General features: G+C 38.2%; 1 protein-coding gene across 1 annotated transcript; it reads left to right on the top strand.

Annotated features, from left to right (window-relative positions):
* Positions 1 to 219: 219 nt before the first annotated feature.
* Positions 220 to 17483, top strand: LOC104276441 (N-chimaerin-like; the record flags this gene model as incomplete). The annotated part of the gene is made up of 3 exons (XM_009872751.1): positions 220 to 251; positions 1132 to 1245; positions 17195 to 17483. Coding segments are annotated over 3 exons (435 nt in total), but the record flags the coding sequence as incomplete, so codon positions are not given.
* Positions 17484 to 17488: the final 5 nt, after the last annotated feature.

Here is a 17488-nt window from a genome sequence, read left to right as displayed (position 1 = left end):
CGCTCATTTTAAGCCATTAAGAAGTGCAAGGTTTTCCGAAGGTCTACCTTTGGTTTCCCTATATTCCACCTGCAGGGAAGTTCCTGGGATAGTAGATGATTTTTGTCATTACTTTCACATTATATAGCTTTCTTTTTTTTAATGCTATATTATGGACAGTATGCTTACTGTATGGGTTCACTTTCTAAGAAACATTATAATTTCTGTTGTTTCTTCTAGGTAGAGAACAGACCCAAATATTATGGAAGAGAGTAAGTAACGTGCATCTCTGAAAGTGGTTTATCTGGACATGTTGGTTGATAATAGTTGCAGGAAAGATTGCAAGTGTTTGCTCTGGACCCTTTGTTTCTTCTGCATGTTTTACAGCAGTGTATGTCTTCTTCCCCATCAGACGATTATTTCAGTACCGTTGCTTTCCTCTGCCTAAAATGACAGCTCCATTTTCTGGTTGATGAGGATATTGAGTGATACTTTAAGTGAGAAAAATACATTTCTGTGTTTTCAAGGGGTTGTCCTTGCCTACCTCTTCCTCCATCTGGCTTTTGCAAAACATGTTTAAATGCAGGAAAAATAAGATTTAGACCAGAAATGCAGTGTAAGTGTAGAGTATATATATGTATCTTCTGTTTCAGATTGCTAAGGCAAAGATGGTTAGGTTTAATGTGGGGAAACAAGGCAAATCTAACTTGTGTTTATTTTGGTGAAAGATGTGCAGTATTGCTAGATTATTATTATACCAGTAATTACTGAGATTATATGCCATCCCCAAGATCTTAATGAGTTGCCAAAATATTCCTGAATGCACAAAATGTTGGATTGCATGCCACGGGCAAAAACATTGTGAAGCCAGGAGGAGAAAAAGGATTTATTTCTACATATTAATCTGAAAGATGCAGATTTAAAAAGCAATGTACTTGCTTCATAGATAATGTTTCATAGAAGCCTTTTTTCCATTTAAATTGTCTTCAAATGCAGGCAGAAAGGGAGATTAATTAGAGATGTAGGTTCCTGCAAGTCAGTCATTTTTATGTTTGTTTCTTTTTAATTACAGTGGTTGGTAGTTTTTAAAGAAGAGGAAAAGGTGATTTAAAAGTGAAAAGCCATGTGTTTCAAAAAGTCTTTGTTCCTTAGATTCCATGGGATGATCTCACGGGAGGAAGCTGACCAATTATTAAGTGTTGCAGAGGGAAGCTATCTCATTCGTGAAAGCCAACGGCAACCCGGAACCTACACTTTGGCATTAAGGTTGGTAATTAATATTTAATTTTTAAATTTATAAATTATTCAAAAGATTGTACTTCGTTGACCTTAGTGCTTCAACTTCCTTGTGATTGTTTTAATTTTTCTTTTCAAAATCATAGTACTTCTTTACCCTACTTACAGATTTGATACCTTTAACCTTCCCTAACCCTTTCTGAAGTGTTAACATTCCTTATTGTTTGCACCCTCAGGATAATAGCAATTGTGGTTTTGCTTGTGGTGCTTCATTTTGCCCTTCTGCCACCCGTGTAGACACTGAGAGAGCAGGCAGCCAAGAAATGAGAGTCATCTTATGAGTTCACCTGACTGGTCTGCCGTGTGGATTACTAGCTAGCTGTTGCTGAAGAGTAATTACTTCTCTCTGGTCCCTCTGTGGGATGGCAAGTAAATCAGTTGGGGTTTTTTTGTCTGAACATCTGTTAGCTAAGAAAATTTACAGATCTGTTTCCTCACTTTGTGGAATTCCGGCAAGTGGGTCAGATATAAATAAAAAACAAAATAAAAGCTAACTTAAATAGTTGTAAGTTTTACATAGCCTCCATTACCCTAAAAGTAATTAAACTATTTTGGCTTGGGCTGTACACCTAAGTACTTGTATAGGAGATGGTAATTATTAGCAGTGTTGTAAATCTAAGTGGGAAAGAAAAACTTCAAAGAATATACAGTTATTGAAAGTTTTGTATGGTAAAATAACATTATAATTAAAATAATATCTTGAAGTAATAGGTTGTGATGAATGAGTTTTCTCTTTTTGAAAAAATGAAAAGGTATATTTTACTGAGATACTCACTCTTGTAGTAATATGATTCCAAAGAGAAACATTATTGACATTTACATTGTTTTGTATTAACAGTGTAAATAAATTGGTGTTGCGTGTTAGGGTCTAATACTCCATTTTATCTACTTCTGCTCTTGCAATATTCATTTAAAGCTAAAAAGAATGCCTGGCTTGAAGACAGAACTCCTGCCCATTGCTTCTGATGGTGCAGAAGGCACAGGGCCTATAGCCTGTGAATGGTTAAGGTTGGAAGGGACCTTGAAGATCATCTTAGAAAGATGAAGCTTCTGAACATCTTGCAGGATATATTGATATAGTTTGTTTTATAAATGTTCCTCCAGTGCAGCAAATCAAAAGATGGATCTTTTCTAGGTTTGATGGTATCTCTTTCCAACTGGAAAACCTCTTTGAAAGCAATAAAATCTATTTTTATACTCAATAGAAAAGAGGATGGATGGATAGCTGTTGGTGATCAACTTGGGAAACAGTTTCAAATGATAGCAAAGCTGCTGTAGATTTATTTTGAGGAAATTCAGCATTTGGCAAAACACCTCAGAATCTGAAACTGCAGCATGTTGCAGCCATTTAATTATATTTAAGTGCTGGGTGAATGACTTGTATATTAAGAGCAGTGATCTGGGTGGCTGCTTTCCGTCCCACCCCATGTAATGCTCTGTTGTCTGGCTGTTGGCCTTTACAGTATACCGATGAGGGGCTTTGCCCTCACACCTTAGGTGAAAGTGCTCTGAACTGCAGTGCTCTGTCATGTGGGAATTTTACCAGTAGGATTTCTTTTTCTCTCTACTAGAAAATGTGGCAGGAGTCTGCATTTCCATTGACTGCAGACAGAATTTACTCAGTTTCCGTTTTTCCTCCTCCTGGAATTATATATGCAGAATATACCCATTAGCCAATATTCCCACTGACTGTCTTGCTGACATTGTAGCATCTCTTTGAAGACTAGGTAATTTCTGTGGTCTGAGTGTTCATCCTGACTGTGAGAAGTTTGCTGTGAATGCTGTGATGAGTTTATGTAATTTTACCTGCAATTTATAGCATCTTTGGAGACCATTGTTTGTGTCACTACACTGCCAGATGGCAAAGGTAGCTCTGCCTGCAGTTCAGATAATCCCATTAGGAATTTCAGAATGTCATCTCCACGGCCAGAAATGGAGCTTGTCAGTAGGATGGTGTGTATGGGCAAAACCTTGCCAAGTTCGATGGAAGACTTCTGTTGACTTAGAAGTCTCTGCTTTCACCCTTTCTTTTCTAGCTGTGTGAATCAATTTACTCTTTCAAACTGAGCGTAATGCTACTCTGTCACTGAAGAAGTCACGTTAAATGTAAGATCACTTCTGTATGATTTTTCCTTTTTCTTCTTTACCTTTGTTTTACCCTTTAGAAAGTGTGGGATAAAAGAAAACTTGGTCAGCTGTTAGTGTTATATAAAGAAACAGTCACAGCACAGGTTTCACAGCATTTTACAAAGTTAACCTAGCAATGCCAAAGAGGTGCTCTAATCCTGCAAGAAGTAACATAAAAAAACCCCATAAAATGGAGTATATACATGTTTTTTGATTGTTTTTCAGGCATGCTTTGAAAAACAAATGGAAAATGTTGAGTAAAATTTAGATGCTTGAGGGTACCCACTGACTCTTGGCATAAATACTTGGTTTCCTCTGCTTCTGTGTATCTGTTCAATCTCTCTCACTGTGTATGTTTGTTGCCTGACTTGTCTGTCTTTGACAGTCTGTCAGTTGTGATTTCAACATATTGGAAACTAGATGTGTGATTGCATCATAAAATCCCAGTTGATGGAGACCTGAAAGTCTTGTGGAAACATTGGGTAGGATCAGCTGCTGTTGAGACTGAGACGGGGTTGTTTCCTAGCTTGTAGCTAAGGGTTCGTCTGCTGGGGGCCAGCAATTCAGTAATTCTGGCAGATGTCTTCTTCCTACATTTGTGTCAGCTTGCCTGAGAATCCTGAAAAACCCAGCGCATCCAGTTGTGAAGAGCAGTTTAGTGGAACAGGTTCAGAACCTTTTCTAGTGGAAAGGTATGATGTCTCTGTAATGAAATATTTTCAGTCTTTTTTTCTGCAATGGAAAAACCAAGCTTTTTGTGCTTTATCTAGGGCACCCAAACCAGGCAGCCCATCAGATCATGATGGAACAATTTGAAAGCTACATTTGATTCCACCAGCTATTGTAGCTGATGTCTAAAATCTCCATGGTATATTCATACCAGCCATTGGTGAAGTTGGTTTGAATTTAGTTCCAGTTGTAATTCTGTTTTGTCTAATATTTTGGTCTGGTGTTTCTAAATTAAGTGAAGGCACTGCATCCTCTGTGTCCTTGGAATTCAAAAAGAAAGATACCTTGATGTTTGTTGTTTTATTTCTTTATTTTATATTACAGTTTAATCAATTTCAACACCAAGTATCTTCTGTGTTGGTGAAGTTACTAACATAGTTAATTTGGAAGTTAGAAAAAATGCTAAAAAAACCCCGCTTTTGGCTACAAAGTAAGCTAGATATGAGACACAAGGGTAGAAGTTGGAATCCTTACTATGAAGGTCCAAACACTGTAATTGTGAATACTTCATCCTCTATGCTGCAAATCAGGTAGAGATTAATGAATCCGAACTCAACTTTGTAAAGACAGTATGCATTCTCTGGAGTTATTAAAGATGATCAGTTCCCAGAGGGCTGTATTATAGAAGAGAAGCAATGGCATTGTCTCTTGTTCTCTCTCTGTCCTTGTTGCTCATTCACTTCTAGACGGTATTTACACTGGGCATCTTCCAGAGATGCTCAGACTGTCTTTGCTCTGCACTGAAGTTTTCCACTTATTAAGTAACTTGATCTTTCTAGAGGATAAAGAATAAACTGTTAAAACCACAAATCATAACTCCTTTGTAGGCAGACAAAATTCACAGTTATAAAAATACAGTTTTGTGAAATCTGGAACAGATTGGACAATCACACTAAGCTACAGCCTTAAGCTGCAGCCAAAATGCACAGAATGCAAATACAGTTGATGCATGGAGGTTCTTTTATGGATCATTCTGCTCCTAACATAGCTCTTCTGCATCTCACTTTTTAAATTACTGCAAGGGCTAACGCCTTGAGTCCGTCATAAAATGGGCAGATGAGGGGAGAGATCTGGGTAATTACTTGCAAAGAGTTGCGTACCTCTGTTGTTTTATTAGCAAGTTCTCTGACTGTGAGGATACAGGGCCAGATCAAAGGACCAGTTTGTAGTCCAGTCCAGTAGTCACTCTTTAGCTCTTAATAGCAGACATTGAAAGAAAAGTGTAAGAACAAGATGAACATGTAGTAGTAGTTCTCCAGTGTGCTTTCCTAGCCTCTGAAAACTTGCTGTTCAGGACCTTCCCAGCAGAAATGCTACCTTCACTTTTTTTTTTTTCCAGACTTTTGATAGAGAGATTTTTGATATTTTTCTAGTGGCTTTTTAAGCATGTTTTTGAACCCTCATAGACCACACTGTCTGCAACTGTAGGATGAGTTCCATGCCTTAATTAGGTAATATGGCAAGGAGCATCCCTTCTTCTGAAGATTCCCTCTTGCTATATTATTGGTGCTCCCTAGTTTTTGTATTATGAGAAATGGTGAAAAATTGATCTCCATTTATATTTTCCATGCTACTCACATCCTCCCTTATTCCTAAGCTGTACTTTCAGATTTTGTAGTGAAGCTGTTCCACAGTCCTCATCATCTCTGTTGTCTTTTTCCACACCTTTCTCTTACTCTGTGATGGTTTTTTTGGAGATGAGGATCCAGGACTGCACATCCTGTTTAAGATGAATCAGGCCATAGAGTTTTCTTTCTGTGTTCCCTAAACCTTTCTAACTGAATTTTTCACTACTGTGGAGCATTCAGCTCTGATGGTTTTCTAGAACAAGCTTTAACAGAACCGAAGATCTTGTTCCTGCGCTGCAATAGCTACATAGCCTAGCACTCATTAAATGACCAAATATAGGACAGGACAAATAATAGCTTTTGCAGGCTATTTTGCAGGCAATCAAATATTCGTAGTGCAATGCTGTGGAATAGTTAACTGAGTTCAAAGTGAAAATATTTAATATATCTTCTTCTTTAATAAGGTAAAAAAAAAGTCATGCTTACCCTCCCCAAAAAATCTTTTCAGTTATTTTGGTTGTTGATGAGTTACTGTAAAATCTGCTTTCCACTTATATAAGGAGCTGAATTTTGATCATCCTCTAGTGAGCTATTTTTGTCTACTTTTGTGCATTATTGTGCAATTAATTTGCAACATGACTTATTTTTAAGACAGACTAGCTTTTAAATTTAAATTTGAAACAAAATAGGTTTTGTTTTGAGAAACCAAATTTCTCACAATTTGTAGAAGTATGTTCTTAGGGAAAATGATAATTCAAATGTTCTTTTAAGTGTGTTGGTTTGACTAAATATTCAGAGCTGTCCTTCAAGTACAATTATGTTCAGAGCCTAAGAAGGCCTGTGAAATTGTATCAGTTCAGACACTGTATAAAAGAGAATGAAGCATGAACACAAATGAGAGCAGCAAATCAGCACCCTCCTATATTTAATGCCTGTACTTAATCATAGATGTACTCTCTCATAGCTTAGTTTAAAAAATAAAAAAGCATAGCAAAATTCACCAGTGTTTACTAACTAATTAATCAGAGCATGCCACTGAAAATTTTTTGCAACCATGAGGTTTAAGAATTACTAACAAGAGAAAAATATTGTAGGTATAGATGTGCGTCCATACTTATCAGCGAGTCTCTGTGACAATAAAAGTATACAAAATACATTAAATACATTGTAATGTTAATTAAGTGCTCCAAACAGATGAAAGGAACTGAAAATTCCTAATTAACTCCTAGAGGTATTAGATCTGCTTTTAAATTTGGCATAAGAGTAGTACAGTGCTTCATGCTGGGACCTATGGCAAATGACGGTAACAATAAGACACGGTTTGCAATGTAGCCTTTTGTGATTGAGAGCTTGTTTAATAATTAGGATGAGGATAAAGAGGAAATGGGTAGAGATTGTACTAGTGGTGGGCGTTGAAGTGTGATGGTACTGCGTGTTCCTTTGAGCAGATATCTGCTGTAGCACGTTTAGTTGGTTACCATGGTTTCCCTTCCTGCAAATGCTATTGTTGTGATACCGAGAATGAATTGAAATAAGGTTCTGCAGCATGATTTTTTTTTAAAAAAAAAAAAAGCTAATGATGTTCACTGTGATTATGAATCATGTTTTCTTTATGTTTGAGGGTTAGGGCACATGCAAGACTATATGGCACCAAGAGTGGATTCTTGAAGTGAAATAACTGTCAAAAATTAGTCATCCTGACTTTAGTTGACCAACTAGATGTATTGTGCAAGAAATTGATATGCATGTTCTCTCTCCCTAAATTATGAAATTGCCTTATGAAACTAGCTGCTGCTATTTTATCAGGACACATAACTGGTAGGCTGTTAGAGCATAGTGCTGCAAATCAACCTTTTTAATTTCAGAGGCCAATTGCTTTGGTAGCCGGTTGCTGTTCATTTGCAGTGGGGTCTTTTGGGACACGTGGGTAGTGCTCTTCCAGAACATGTGTTGATTGCTGTAGTATTACTTACGCATGTAAAATTCAACATCTGCAAAAGGCTGCTTCAATTCAGAGGTTAAAACTGTATCTGCATTCTGCTGGAAAGCCTTGTTGTACAGGCTGCAGGGAGAGGAACTGGAGAAAGAAAACTCATTTGAAATAACTTTCTTGTAATAACAGCTGAATTGCCTTTTTGTTGTTGTTGTTGTTAGTTATGAATGTATCAAAATCTGGTCATAGTTTAGCCGGAATCCACAGCTGATTTATACGTAGTCAGAGGAACCCAGCAAAACAGTAGCTGACTGCATTGCTTCACTTTACCGTGGTAATGGTATTCTGACATCATGCTAGTCGATAGGAAAAAAATGATAAAGACCATTTTAAAAACTAAACTTTGCATATCTTTCTGTGTATTTTCTTCTACCTGATTTGCAAATGCAGTGGCAGTACCAAGGGGTGACTTCAGTTTCTAGAAATCTTTCTAAAATATTTGCACAATGCCACTTGGCCTCTAGCTGAAAAACCTGGGAAACGATATGCACCTGTGTGTATACAGACACATGTAGACACACCAACTTTAAAGCTTAGCTGAGTTCAACAGAATTGCTCCAAAATGTGATCAAACCTATCTGTGGGATAAATATGTTTTAGCCTGACCACTTTGATCACTTTCTTTATTCTGCATGAAATAGCAGAAGAGTGCTCCTTCCTCCATGGCCAGCTGAAGCTCTCGGGGAGGGACTCTTCCCTGTCCCCCAGGCTTAGCTGGTTACAGTTCCACAGGTGCAGAATTCAATTAAAAAACTGACCACTCAGGTATCTGTGTCTTCTTTTAGGTGAAAGAAACAGTTCATGCTTAAAGCTAGATAGATTAACGCAAAAGGTATGCCAGCTAATATGCTGGGCTTTATTTTTTTTCTTGTGGAAAGCCAAATATTTCTCTCAGGATGGCTTAAATTCTGCTGAAACTAAAGTTGTCATTCTGTTGGCTGGGTATATCACACACGCTAGCATTAGCCACAGGGGAAAGTGGGCTGATAATTTTGGAGCTTGCTTTTCTGCTCTTAAGTAAGGCAATTGGACTCTATTTAAATGATTGTTTATGTAAAAGAAGTTTCTTTTCCTATGTAAAATTTCTTAGTAAATAATACACTCTGTTAATTTGTCAACGATGTGGCATGTTCAGCTACCAGTAAACAGCAGAGTTGTCATCTGCCTTAAATGAGTGCACCTGGGCACTACTGATGTGACTTCACTTAAGTATTTAGAATAATAATAAATAGCTACTAACCTTAATGAGTAATTAACTGGCTACCTAGGCCCTCCCACAGACTAGAATGCTTTTTTCCTTATGGTTCACGTCTTCTTGCTGTGTTCCTGTTCTCCTTCCCTCCTCTTCCCATCTGTTGTTGTTGTCAGCTCTGTTTTCTTTTGGCTGGAGTGTCTAATTTATCTCTGCCAATTCACTTTGCTGCAATCTTTCTCCTGCACGTGTAAGTTCAGCACTTCTCAGAGGAACGTTCTCTGCTTTGGTGGTGGTGTGAACTTTTTTGGTAACTCATCCGAGAGCTGTCTGCACCCAGCGCCTGTAGCTCATGTTCATTTTATGCCGTGTCCCTCGCCTCTGACTGTAGCTCCTGTTGCACCACAAAGATCTGCTGTGATCAGGTGCACAGCGGAGGCGTTGGGCTTGTGGTGAGGCAGTGTGGTGGATCTCAGAAGGTCTGGGCTCCCTTCTTGGCTTCACATATGACTTGGCTTGAGGCTTTTCCATTTTCCTTGCCTCATTTCTCCAGTAGGTGGGATATTTTCTTTCCCATGTTGTCTTACGATGCATGTTGAATACAAAAGTCTAGGATTTTTTAAAAACGGCCCAGACAAAGTGAAAGTTGTACCCCACTTCTCAGACTACCCCAGTCACAGCTCCTGAGCAGGAATCTGTGTTGTACTGTGCTGTTTTTACGATGCATAGTGTCTGCCTGGTTTGGAGCTTCTATGTGCTGTTGGAGTAGTAAAATGTCAAATTATAGTGCAATGAGTTGAAAATTAAATTTTGTGTATGTATTTGTGGTACACATTGCACTCTCCTTCTCCCTTGTTCCTTCCCCTGTCCAAAGGATATATATCTTTTCTGTCTTCTGAAGGTTCCACAAGAATACCTTTTTGCTCTGTTGCTTTCAGAAAATGCTACTTAGAAACATATCTTCAAGCCAGTCCTTTTGGTTGGCCTCTTCTTTTGTATGCTTTTTAAATACTCATTTATAAATCTTTCTGTTTGATGATGCAACTTTTTTTCCTGTCCTTCAAATAAGCAAGAAAGTTCTTCAGTTCTAGATGCTATGGATGCTTTATAAATATGTTTTCAAAATAACACACAGTAGCCTCATATTGTTGTTTAATCTCATAATTGTTTTCATCAAAACATTTATGAATTATTCAAACACTAAAACAACTGACAGCAATAAATGTTATCTGGCCCAGTTTTCCTCTTTCTTCTCCTTTTATACTTGAAGTGGCTCAGCTGAGTTAAGGATAGTTCCTCCTGATTTGATAGGTACTAGGAAGAGAATCAGGCTAATTTTTCATTATTTTTTTTTATAAGTTGAGTTTCAGTAATAAACTCACATCTGCCCCACCTACTGCTGCACTTACATGAAGGAAGAAATTGTATTCTAGATAAACAGAATATAATAATAGAAAAGCTATCAATCTTTATTGATGAGCTGTTAATAGCCCCAGAAATTCTAACAGTGCATATTGGATATGCAGGGACCATTTCATTTTGCATTATTACACTTGCTTATTGTTAAGGTATACAACTTTGAGGAAACCTCATTTTAGTGAGCAGAATGACTATATTGGGGAACCTCACTGTTGGCAGAAAAAATGGTGAGTGATTACTAGAAGATCAGAGATAGATAAAATACATTGAGAAAACAAGTAGCAAATTGTGCAATAGCTTGAAATTAAGTAAACCTGCCTTGTCAGGTTGGAACTAACAGTGATTTAAAGCAAATCAGATTTGACAAAAATCTGGAACAGAAAACTTACTCTAATTATTTTTAATATAAGGGAAATTTTTAAAATATTCGAGGTTTTTTTAATATAAACCCAGAGACCTTGAACAACAACCTGGAGAGTGTATGTTAAAAAACAAAATCAAAACAGGAACAACTACAAAAACTATTTTTTTTCCCTCTGCTCTCTGAAAACCATTTTGCACTTTGCACTTACGGTTAGGACATTTCTTTGGGTTTTCACTTTGTCTTTCCTTGTTAAACTGAATTAAAATATGCATGTGTCTTAGTAAGATAAATTAAGAGCAAGTTGCTTTTAGTGTGAGAAAACCTGTGGAAGCAAAAAAGAAATGTGACAGCCACAAGTAACTTTTAAAACTAAAAGAGGGTAGATTTAGACAAGATACGAGGAAGCGATTTTTTACAGTGAGGTTGGTGAAACACTAACTTTGCCTAGAGAAGTGGTCAAAGCCCCATTCTTAACATTTGAGGTCAGGCTTGATGGGGCTCTGAGCAACCTGATCCAGTTAAAGATGTCCCAGCTCCCTGCAAGGGTGTTGGACCAGATGACCTTTAAAGGTCCCTTCCAGCCCAACACATTCTATGGTTCTTTGAACTTTAAACTCATGCAGGAAAAGCTGCTGTAAGTGAAACAAAAATGAACATGCCTGAGCATTGTGCTAGGTTAGTTCTCGCTCTATGGTATGCATGATTGCAGTGGAATTTCTGTTACAGATCTGATGTTGTTCTACTTCTAAATTTACCAGAAAAAAAACAATGTAATCTATGGCCTGAAGTACAAATGTTATATGTAGGCAAAGTAAAATTTACACATACATTTTTAAGTTTGCTGAGCAGACACTGGGGAGGGTTGATAACTTAGAAGAACTAAAACACTTCACTTTAGAGTAATGTGAAAGCTTTCAATAGCATGAAGTCACACTGTAAAATTAACTCTTGGAGAACAATTCTTCAAAGTTTTTGGTAAAGAGACATAACTATTTGCTTAGTATGAAACTGTGAAAGGTACTTCTGCTAGTAACATTTCCAGGCGTGTTGACATAGGTTTCCAAATACCGCTTTCATTTAAAGAAATTGGGCTTTCTCATGTGTATATAGACTTCAAATGTATCTTAATCATTACCCACAGTGAGTCTTTTCCCAGGAAGCATAGAGGTTTTGTCAAGTAGAAAAAGCAGTAAAACATTGCCCAAAACATTGGTATTGATTCCAATTCAATCATCAATTCCAGGGACTTACATCAAGTTTAAATGGAATAGGGCATGCAAGCCCTAAAGTACTAAAAAGAGGTAATATGTCTGTACAAGAGCCTCTTTTCAGAACCAAACAGATGATTTTCAAATGATCTATGACTAATCAAGGGTGATCTTCACTGTTAAGTGATCTTACTGCATATTTATACCATATATGGTCCTTGATCAGCTGACATTTGTTCAGGTTTGATATGGTGAAAGTCAGCTCTTGAAATTTGTTAAAATAAGACATTGAGACAAAAGAAGACTTCTCATAATTATTTTTTTTTTTATTTATTCGTGAAGCACACCACTAGAGGTACCAAGGGCTGACAGCACTTGTAGTCTTCATTGTTTTCAGCAGCTGTTCCCTACTGCTAACGCCCTGGAGCAGTCGTCTTTCTCCCTTTTCTCTCTCCCTCTTGTGTTATCCCTGACAGTGTGCATAATCCAAGGGAAAGTGCCATTGCTCTGGTCCTCACTGCCTGCTGTTTGCAACTTGTTATTTGCACAATATTGTTTCCCTCTTAGACAAGGAAGTCTGGGCAGTGATGTAGGTAAACAGTCTTGGTCTCAGTTAAGAGAGACTGCTGGGAAGCTCTTGTAAATGGTACAGCACCAGCGGATCTTCTGTTCTGAAGGATGCCACGCTTCCTCCATGCTAAACAAAACTATCATGCAGTGAGCCATCGCTTGGGTCTGTTTTTAAGGATAGCTTTATACCTAATTCATGTTCATCGAGCAACAGTCAACCAGCCAGCCAGTGCTGTCCTTCCAGATGGCACAGCACAACTGTCTATGGTTACTGTATGCTGCCACATTTCCCAGGCATATCGGACAATGAGGACTTTTTGTCTCCACTTTTAGAAAAGGCACCTTTACTTTCAATCCCTAATGCATTTGATTTCATTTATGTGTATCATGTTCTTGTAAACTACTCTGAAGATTTTGGAGATGATGCTATTTTGTGAGGCAGGTGCTCTGGGAAGGTGACAAGTCCTGCAATTCCCTGGCTGTCTTCAGAAATGCTGTTGTCAATAAATAAAAAATAAATAAAATAAAAAAGAGCTGCTCCCAGGAGCTGGAGACCTTCAGGGATAACTGCGTAGAAGAAGTTTTGGTTGTATGCAAGACTTATGTTTCTTTGACAAGGAAATGGGCCAAAATAGGATCTGTGTAATTATTTTTTTTCTTTCACACAAACGCAATATGATTAGATGTTCCTGGTTGCAAGATTGCTTATATTTCTGTGGCTTTTTATGGAGTGTCAAGACTCTGATCTTAAGTGTTGGGTGAGAGTTTCAGAAGTTAAAGCTGAAATTCTGGCACCTTATTTTAAGTGAGACTTCTGCTTTCTGGCTGCAAATCACATTAAAGTGCTTTTTCTCCAAGGGAAGATGAAGTCCAAGTGACCTTCAGACACGTGTGCAGAAGTTAAGATTTACCAGCTCAGTGTATGAAGTTGCTTGAAACTAATGAGGGCATGAGTAGCCCCAAGGGGCGTTAGCTTTGTGATCTGGTCGCAGCTACAATGCTTTTGTCGTGATACTGTTCTCATCATAAAATATCCCGTGAAAGTGGTGAATAGCTACTGTACAATTCTGTATGTGGACTGTAAAATCCATCTTCTTAGATGGTAGGAAACTGTGGATGGGCTCTCGGTTCTTCACTTCTTCCTTTTGTGAGTCCTGCATACAGAGTAGGTGGCTGAGACTGAAGCCTGTCTCTCTCATGCTATGATACTTTATTCAGCTCCTCAGCCCTTTATTACTAGCCACATTTGCTCTACGATTTAATACATTTTCCCACGTTATTATCCACTCTGCCCCACTGGCAACCAAAGGGACTAGACAGAGTGATTGCTTTTCAGACAACTTGGAATAAAAAACGTCTTTTATCTGTAGTCCTGCTGCTTGCAAACAAATGCACAGTGGACACAATGAGACTGTTTGACGTGTCAGAGATCTATTTCGTTTTCTTGGAAAAACATCTAATGCCCCTCTGTTTAAACCAAAAGAAGATATACATCTGTGTCCTGCTTTCTAAAACAAAAACCAGCTGGTACTAGTGCTTGCCTTTAGGAAGAGACCATCAGGAAGTTGAAATATCAAATCTTGGCTGTACTTAGTTGTCACGGTGATGCATAATTAACCAGACTGCAGTAATTTTATAGAAAGTAAACATAAGGAAATATTCTTGCTAATGGAAAAATTTAAACATAGTTTTAAGTAAGACTGAAGAGAGTGGAGATTAAATTGTAGTTGATTATTTGCAATTGGACACGTTTGTATTTATATTGTAATTTGATCAAAATAATATCGTGTGATCAGAAAGAAATGCAAGTGAATTTGAAAGAATTAAAACAGGATTCCGAGACATGATATTGATGGTACAGTCTTTGTAAGAGATTAGTGTTTCATTGCTCTGTGGAAATTTGATTTTTGGGTCTTTTTCCTCCTTTTTGTGAAGAGGATTCTATTTGAAAAACAACAATGTATCCATTAAGAAATGTATCCATTAAGAAATAACTATATAGAAAAAAGTTTTATTTGGAACAAAGGGTAAATCAGATGAAGGCAAACATTTCACTGTTCACTCTGACAGCTGGTGTGCAAGCACCTTTTCCAAGTGGTTATGACAGAGTAATTTGTTTTTCTAAATACCTTTCTTTAAGTGGTAATAGTTAAATTATCCTAATGTATTTAAAACCGAGCAAGTTGAATGTACTTTTTGGAAGGCCACACATGCCAAAAGAAGTTGATTTGCAGTTCTCCAGATGCTGTACAGGAGGAAGTTTCAGTCTGTTTGTGAGGTTTATGAGAGATGAGTTTAGGTGTGAGATGTTGTTAAAGAATTAAAACTGTGGAACATTGTCTATGAGATACTCATGTGCTGACGGTCATGACCACTGTGGGTCAGGAGCAGTGTGACAACGTGCTTTTGGAAATCCTATTCCTTGTAGTACTTTTCAAAGACATGCTTTACCTGCAGCACTCTGAACGGACACACGGTGTAGGGGCAGCTCAGTAAAACATAGCCGGAGTGGAACCATGCACCTACTGCCTCTGATGGGAAAAGGATTAATCAGAACTTTTGTTCATTCTCTGCATTTGGCCATCTTGTTGTTTAGAACTTTTTTTTAGACTCTGAAGGATATTGCTAAAATCAAGACAACACGTGGACTTAGCAGTAGGCCCTGAGAAGCTTTCCTGTGCCTTATCTTCTCTTGATAAGATTAGTGTAATACTTTCTCTTCTAGAAAGCTAAAAGCAATAAGTGACCTTCAGCTTCTTCAAGTTCTGCTAGAAGTACTGTCAGAGCATATGTTAGTGATAAGAGCAGCAGTTCACCTGCTGCATCTCTTAAATGCATATTGTCATTTACGACCCATTCTTCGTCACCTTCAAACTTACTTGGTTCTCCTGCCAGATTTTAACATCATAGTGCTTGTGTGTGCTCCGAGTGCATTATTCCCACTGACTTGAGCAGAAGACAGTGAAGGTTGCTCACTTTTGGCACTGGAAAGTGCTGAGCACTCTTGGCTCAAGTTGACTTCTCTGACAGTTGAGGGTATGCGAGGAGTACGTTTCACGGTCAAAGCTAGTTTGCCACACACTGCGCTGAGTAGAAAGATGCTCTGAAGAATAAGCCTGAATATGTTCCTATGCCTTAACAGCTGTAACTTAGGACATTATCTTTCTGCTTTCTGAATGACTTCTATTCACTCAGAATTATATCTTGGGATGAAATTAGCATTGGCTAAAAGCGTATTTCTTTCTGTTGCTCTGTAATTCTTGCTTTTCAGTTTGTTTCAGAAAACTTCTGGGGTTTGTGGCATGAAAATGTGTAGAAGTTCTAGTTCGTTTCTAGTAAAATGCCCAGGTACTACTTGTATTGTGTCCCATTTTCTTACTGAGCAGCACACGGATTCCTGAGGGCCTCCTCCTGTTTGAGCGTTATGTAAAAATAGCAGCTCTTGAAGTTACAGTCACTGTCAGGTTATTAATAGGGGGATGGGAAGGTTTAGCATTTTGATTCAGAACACAAGGAAAAAATATACATCACAGAACAAGTGTGTGCCAATATTTGCAAGAAGAGTGCAATATTTCACCTGAGGCAAGGTCTAAAATTATACTTTCCCCTGTTTGGCAAGGCCCCCTTGAAAAGGAGCCACTTCAGCAAAGCACCAGTGTTTACTTTGTTCCTTAACATCTCCTCTCAAGCATTTGATCATAAAATGAAAGCAATCCATCGTTTCAAATCTAGTTTTTCATATTTATTTGGCATAACTGCCCAGTACCCTGAGCAGCCACCCTTGCTGCTGCCTGATCAAGGAGTAACACTGGAGTGAGCTGTGAAAGCAGCTTCTTGCCCCCATCTTCTCTGCAGGAAATGCGTTGGTTGTTGCCAAGTGCAAACACTGATGTGTTTTCATGGGTTTAGATTGCTTTTAGGCAGAAAATTGTAGCGGACTCTAAGTACAGTTTTTGAAAACACGCTAATATTCAGGTAAAATTGACATTCTTATGGTTGCTAAGAGCCTGTATAGAAATCCTATTCCACCCCGGCTGCAGAACAGATAGCGACCGATAGCTTTCACATTATACGTCCTGTATATTACAGAGATTTGCTTGAAGCTCAGGACTTAACAAGCATAACACAGAAGGACTTCTGTACAAAGCTCGAAAATTTAGTCCTTGGCCTTTGGCCAGGAATAAAGAATGCTTGCCCTTGTGCCATTTTGTCCTGTGCTGCTCCAGTTCTGGCAGCGGTCCTGCTTCAGTGTAATTGTTGGCACTGATGCTCAGCTGAACCCCGAATGGCCTCTTCCTGCAAGCGAGCAGGGGCACAGAGGTCCGAGACAGCATCAAAACTCCATATTGATCAACTGCTATAGAGGACTCTATTACGAGAACTCCTCCTACCAGAGCCAACCAGATTGACTACGGCGATGTGGTGGTGAAGTACTAAAAAAAGCCATAAAGAGTGTGAAGTAATTTTCAGTTTTTCCATGGGATGATGGAGGGGCTAAAAGAATAAGAGAACAAACAGCTCCTTCTGGGACGATCAGTGTTTTGGCTACTTATGTGCAGTTGTTGTTGATATCCTCTTCCTATCTGTGCTAAGTAGTAACTTGAGTTTTTTTGTTCTTGTCTGGACCAGAACATAGTGACAGTGTTAAGTATTGAAGTGTTTTTTATTGTTTGCAAAGGCTTGCTTACTCTTCTTTATTCTACTTACTGTTCTTTTAAAAAAAACCACTTTCCCATTTCATTGAGGCAGATTTGGAAGTCAAACCAGAAACTTCAGACTCTACTACGATGGAAAGCACTTTGTTGGGGAGAAACGTTTTGAGTCCATCCATGACCTGGTGACAGATGGATTGATTACTCTTTATATTGAAACGAAGGCAGCTGAATACATTGCCAAGATGACAATAAATCCAATTTATGAACACATAGGATATACAACTTTAAACAGAGAGCCAGCATACAAAAAACATATGCCAACCCTGAGAGATGAACATGATGGCAAAGAGTCTACAGGAGAGGATGAGGTAGCAGAAAAGAGGGTAAG

This window comes from Apaloderma vittatum, unplaced genomic scaffold (assembly GCF_000703405.1).
Source record: "Apaloderma vittatum isolate BGI_N311 unplaced genomic scaffold, ASM70340v1 scaffold28437, whole genome shotgun sequence".
NCBI lineage: Eukaryota > Metazoa > Chordata > Aves > Trogoniformes > Trogonidae > Apaloderma > Apaloderma vittatum.
The sequence above is the reverse complement of the archived record's forward strand: the minus strand, read 5'-3'. Positions and strand labels throughout refer to the sequence as shown.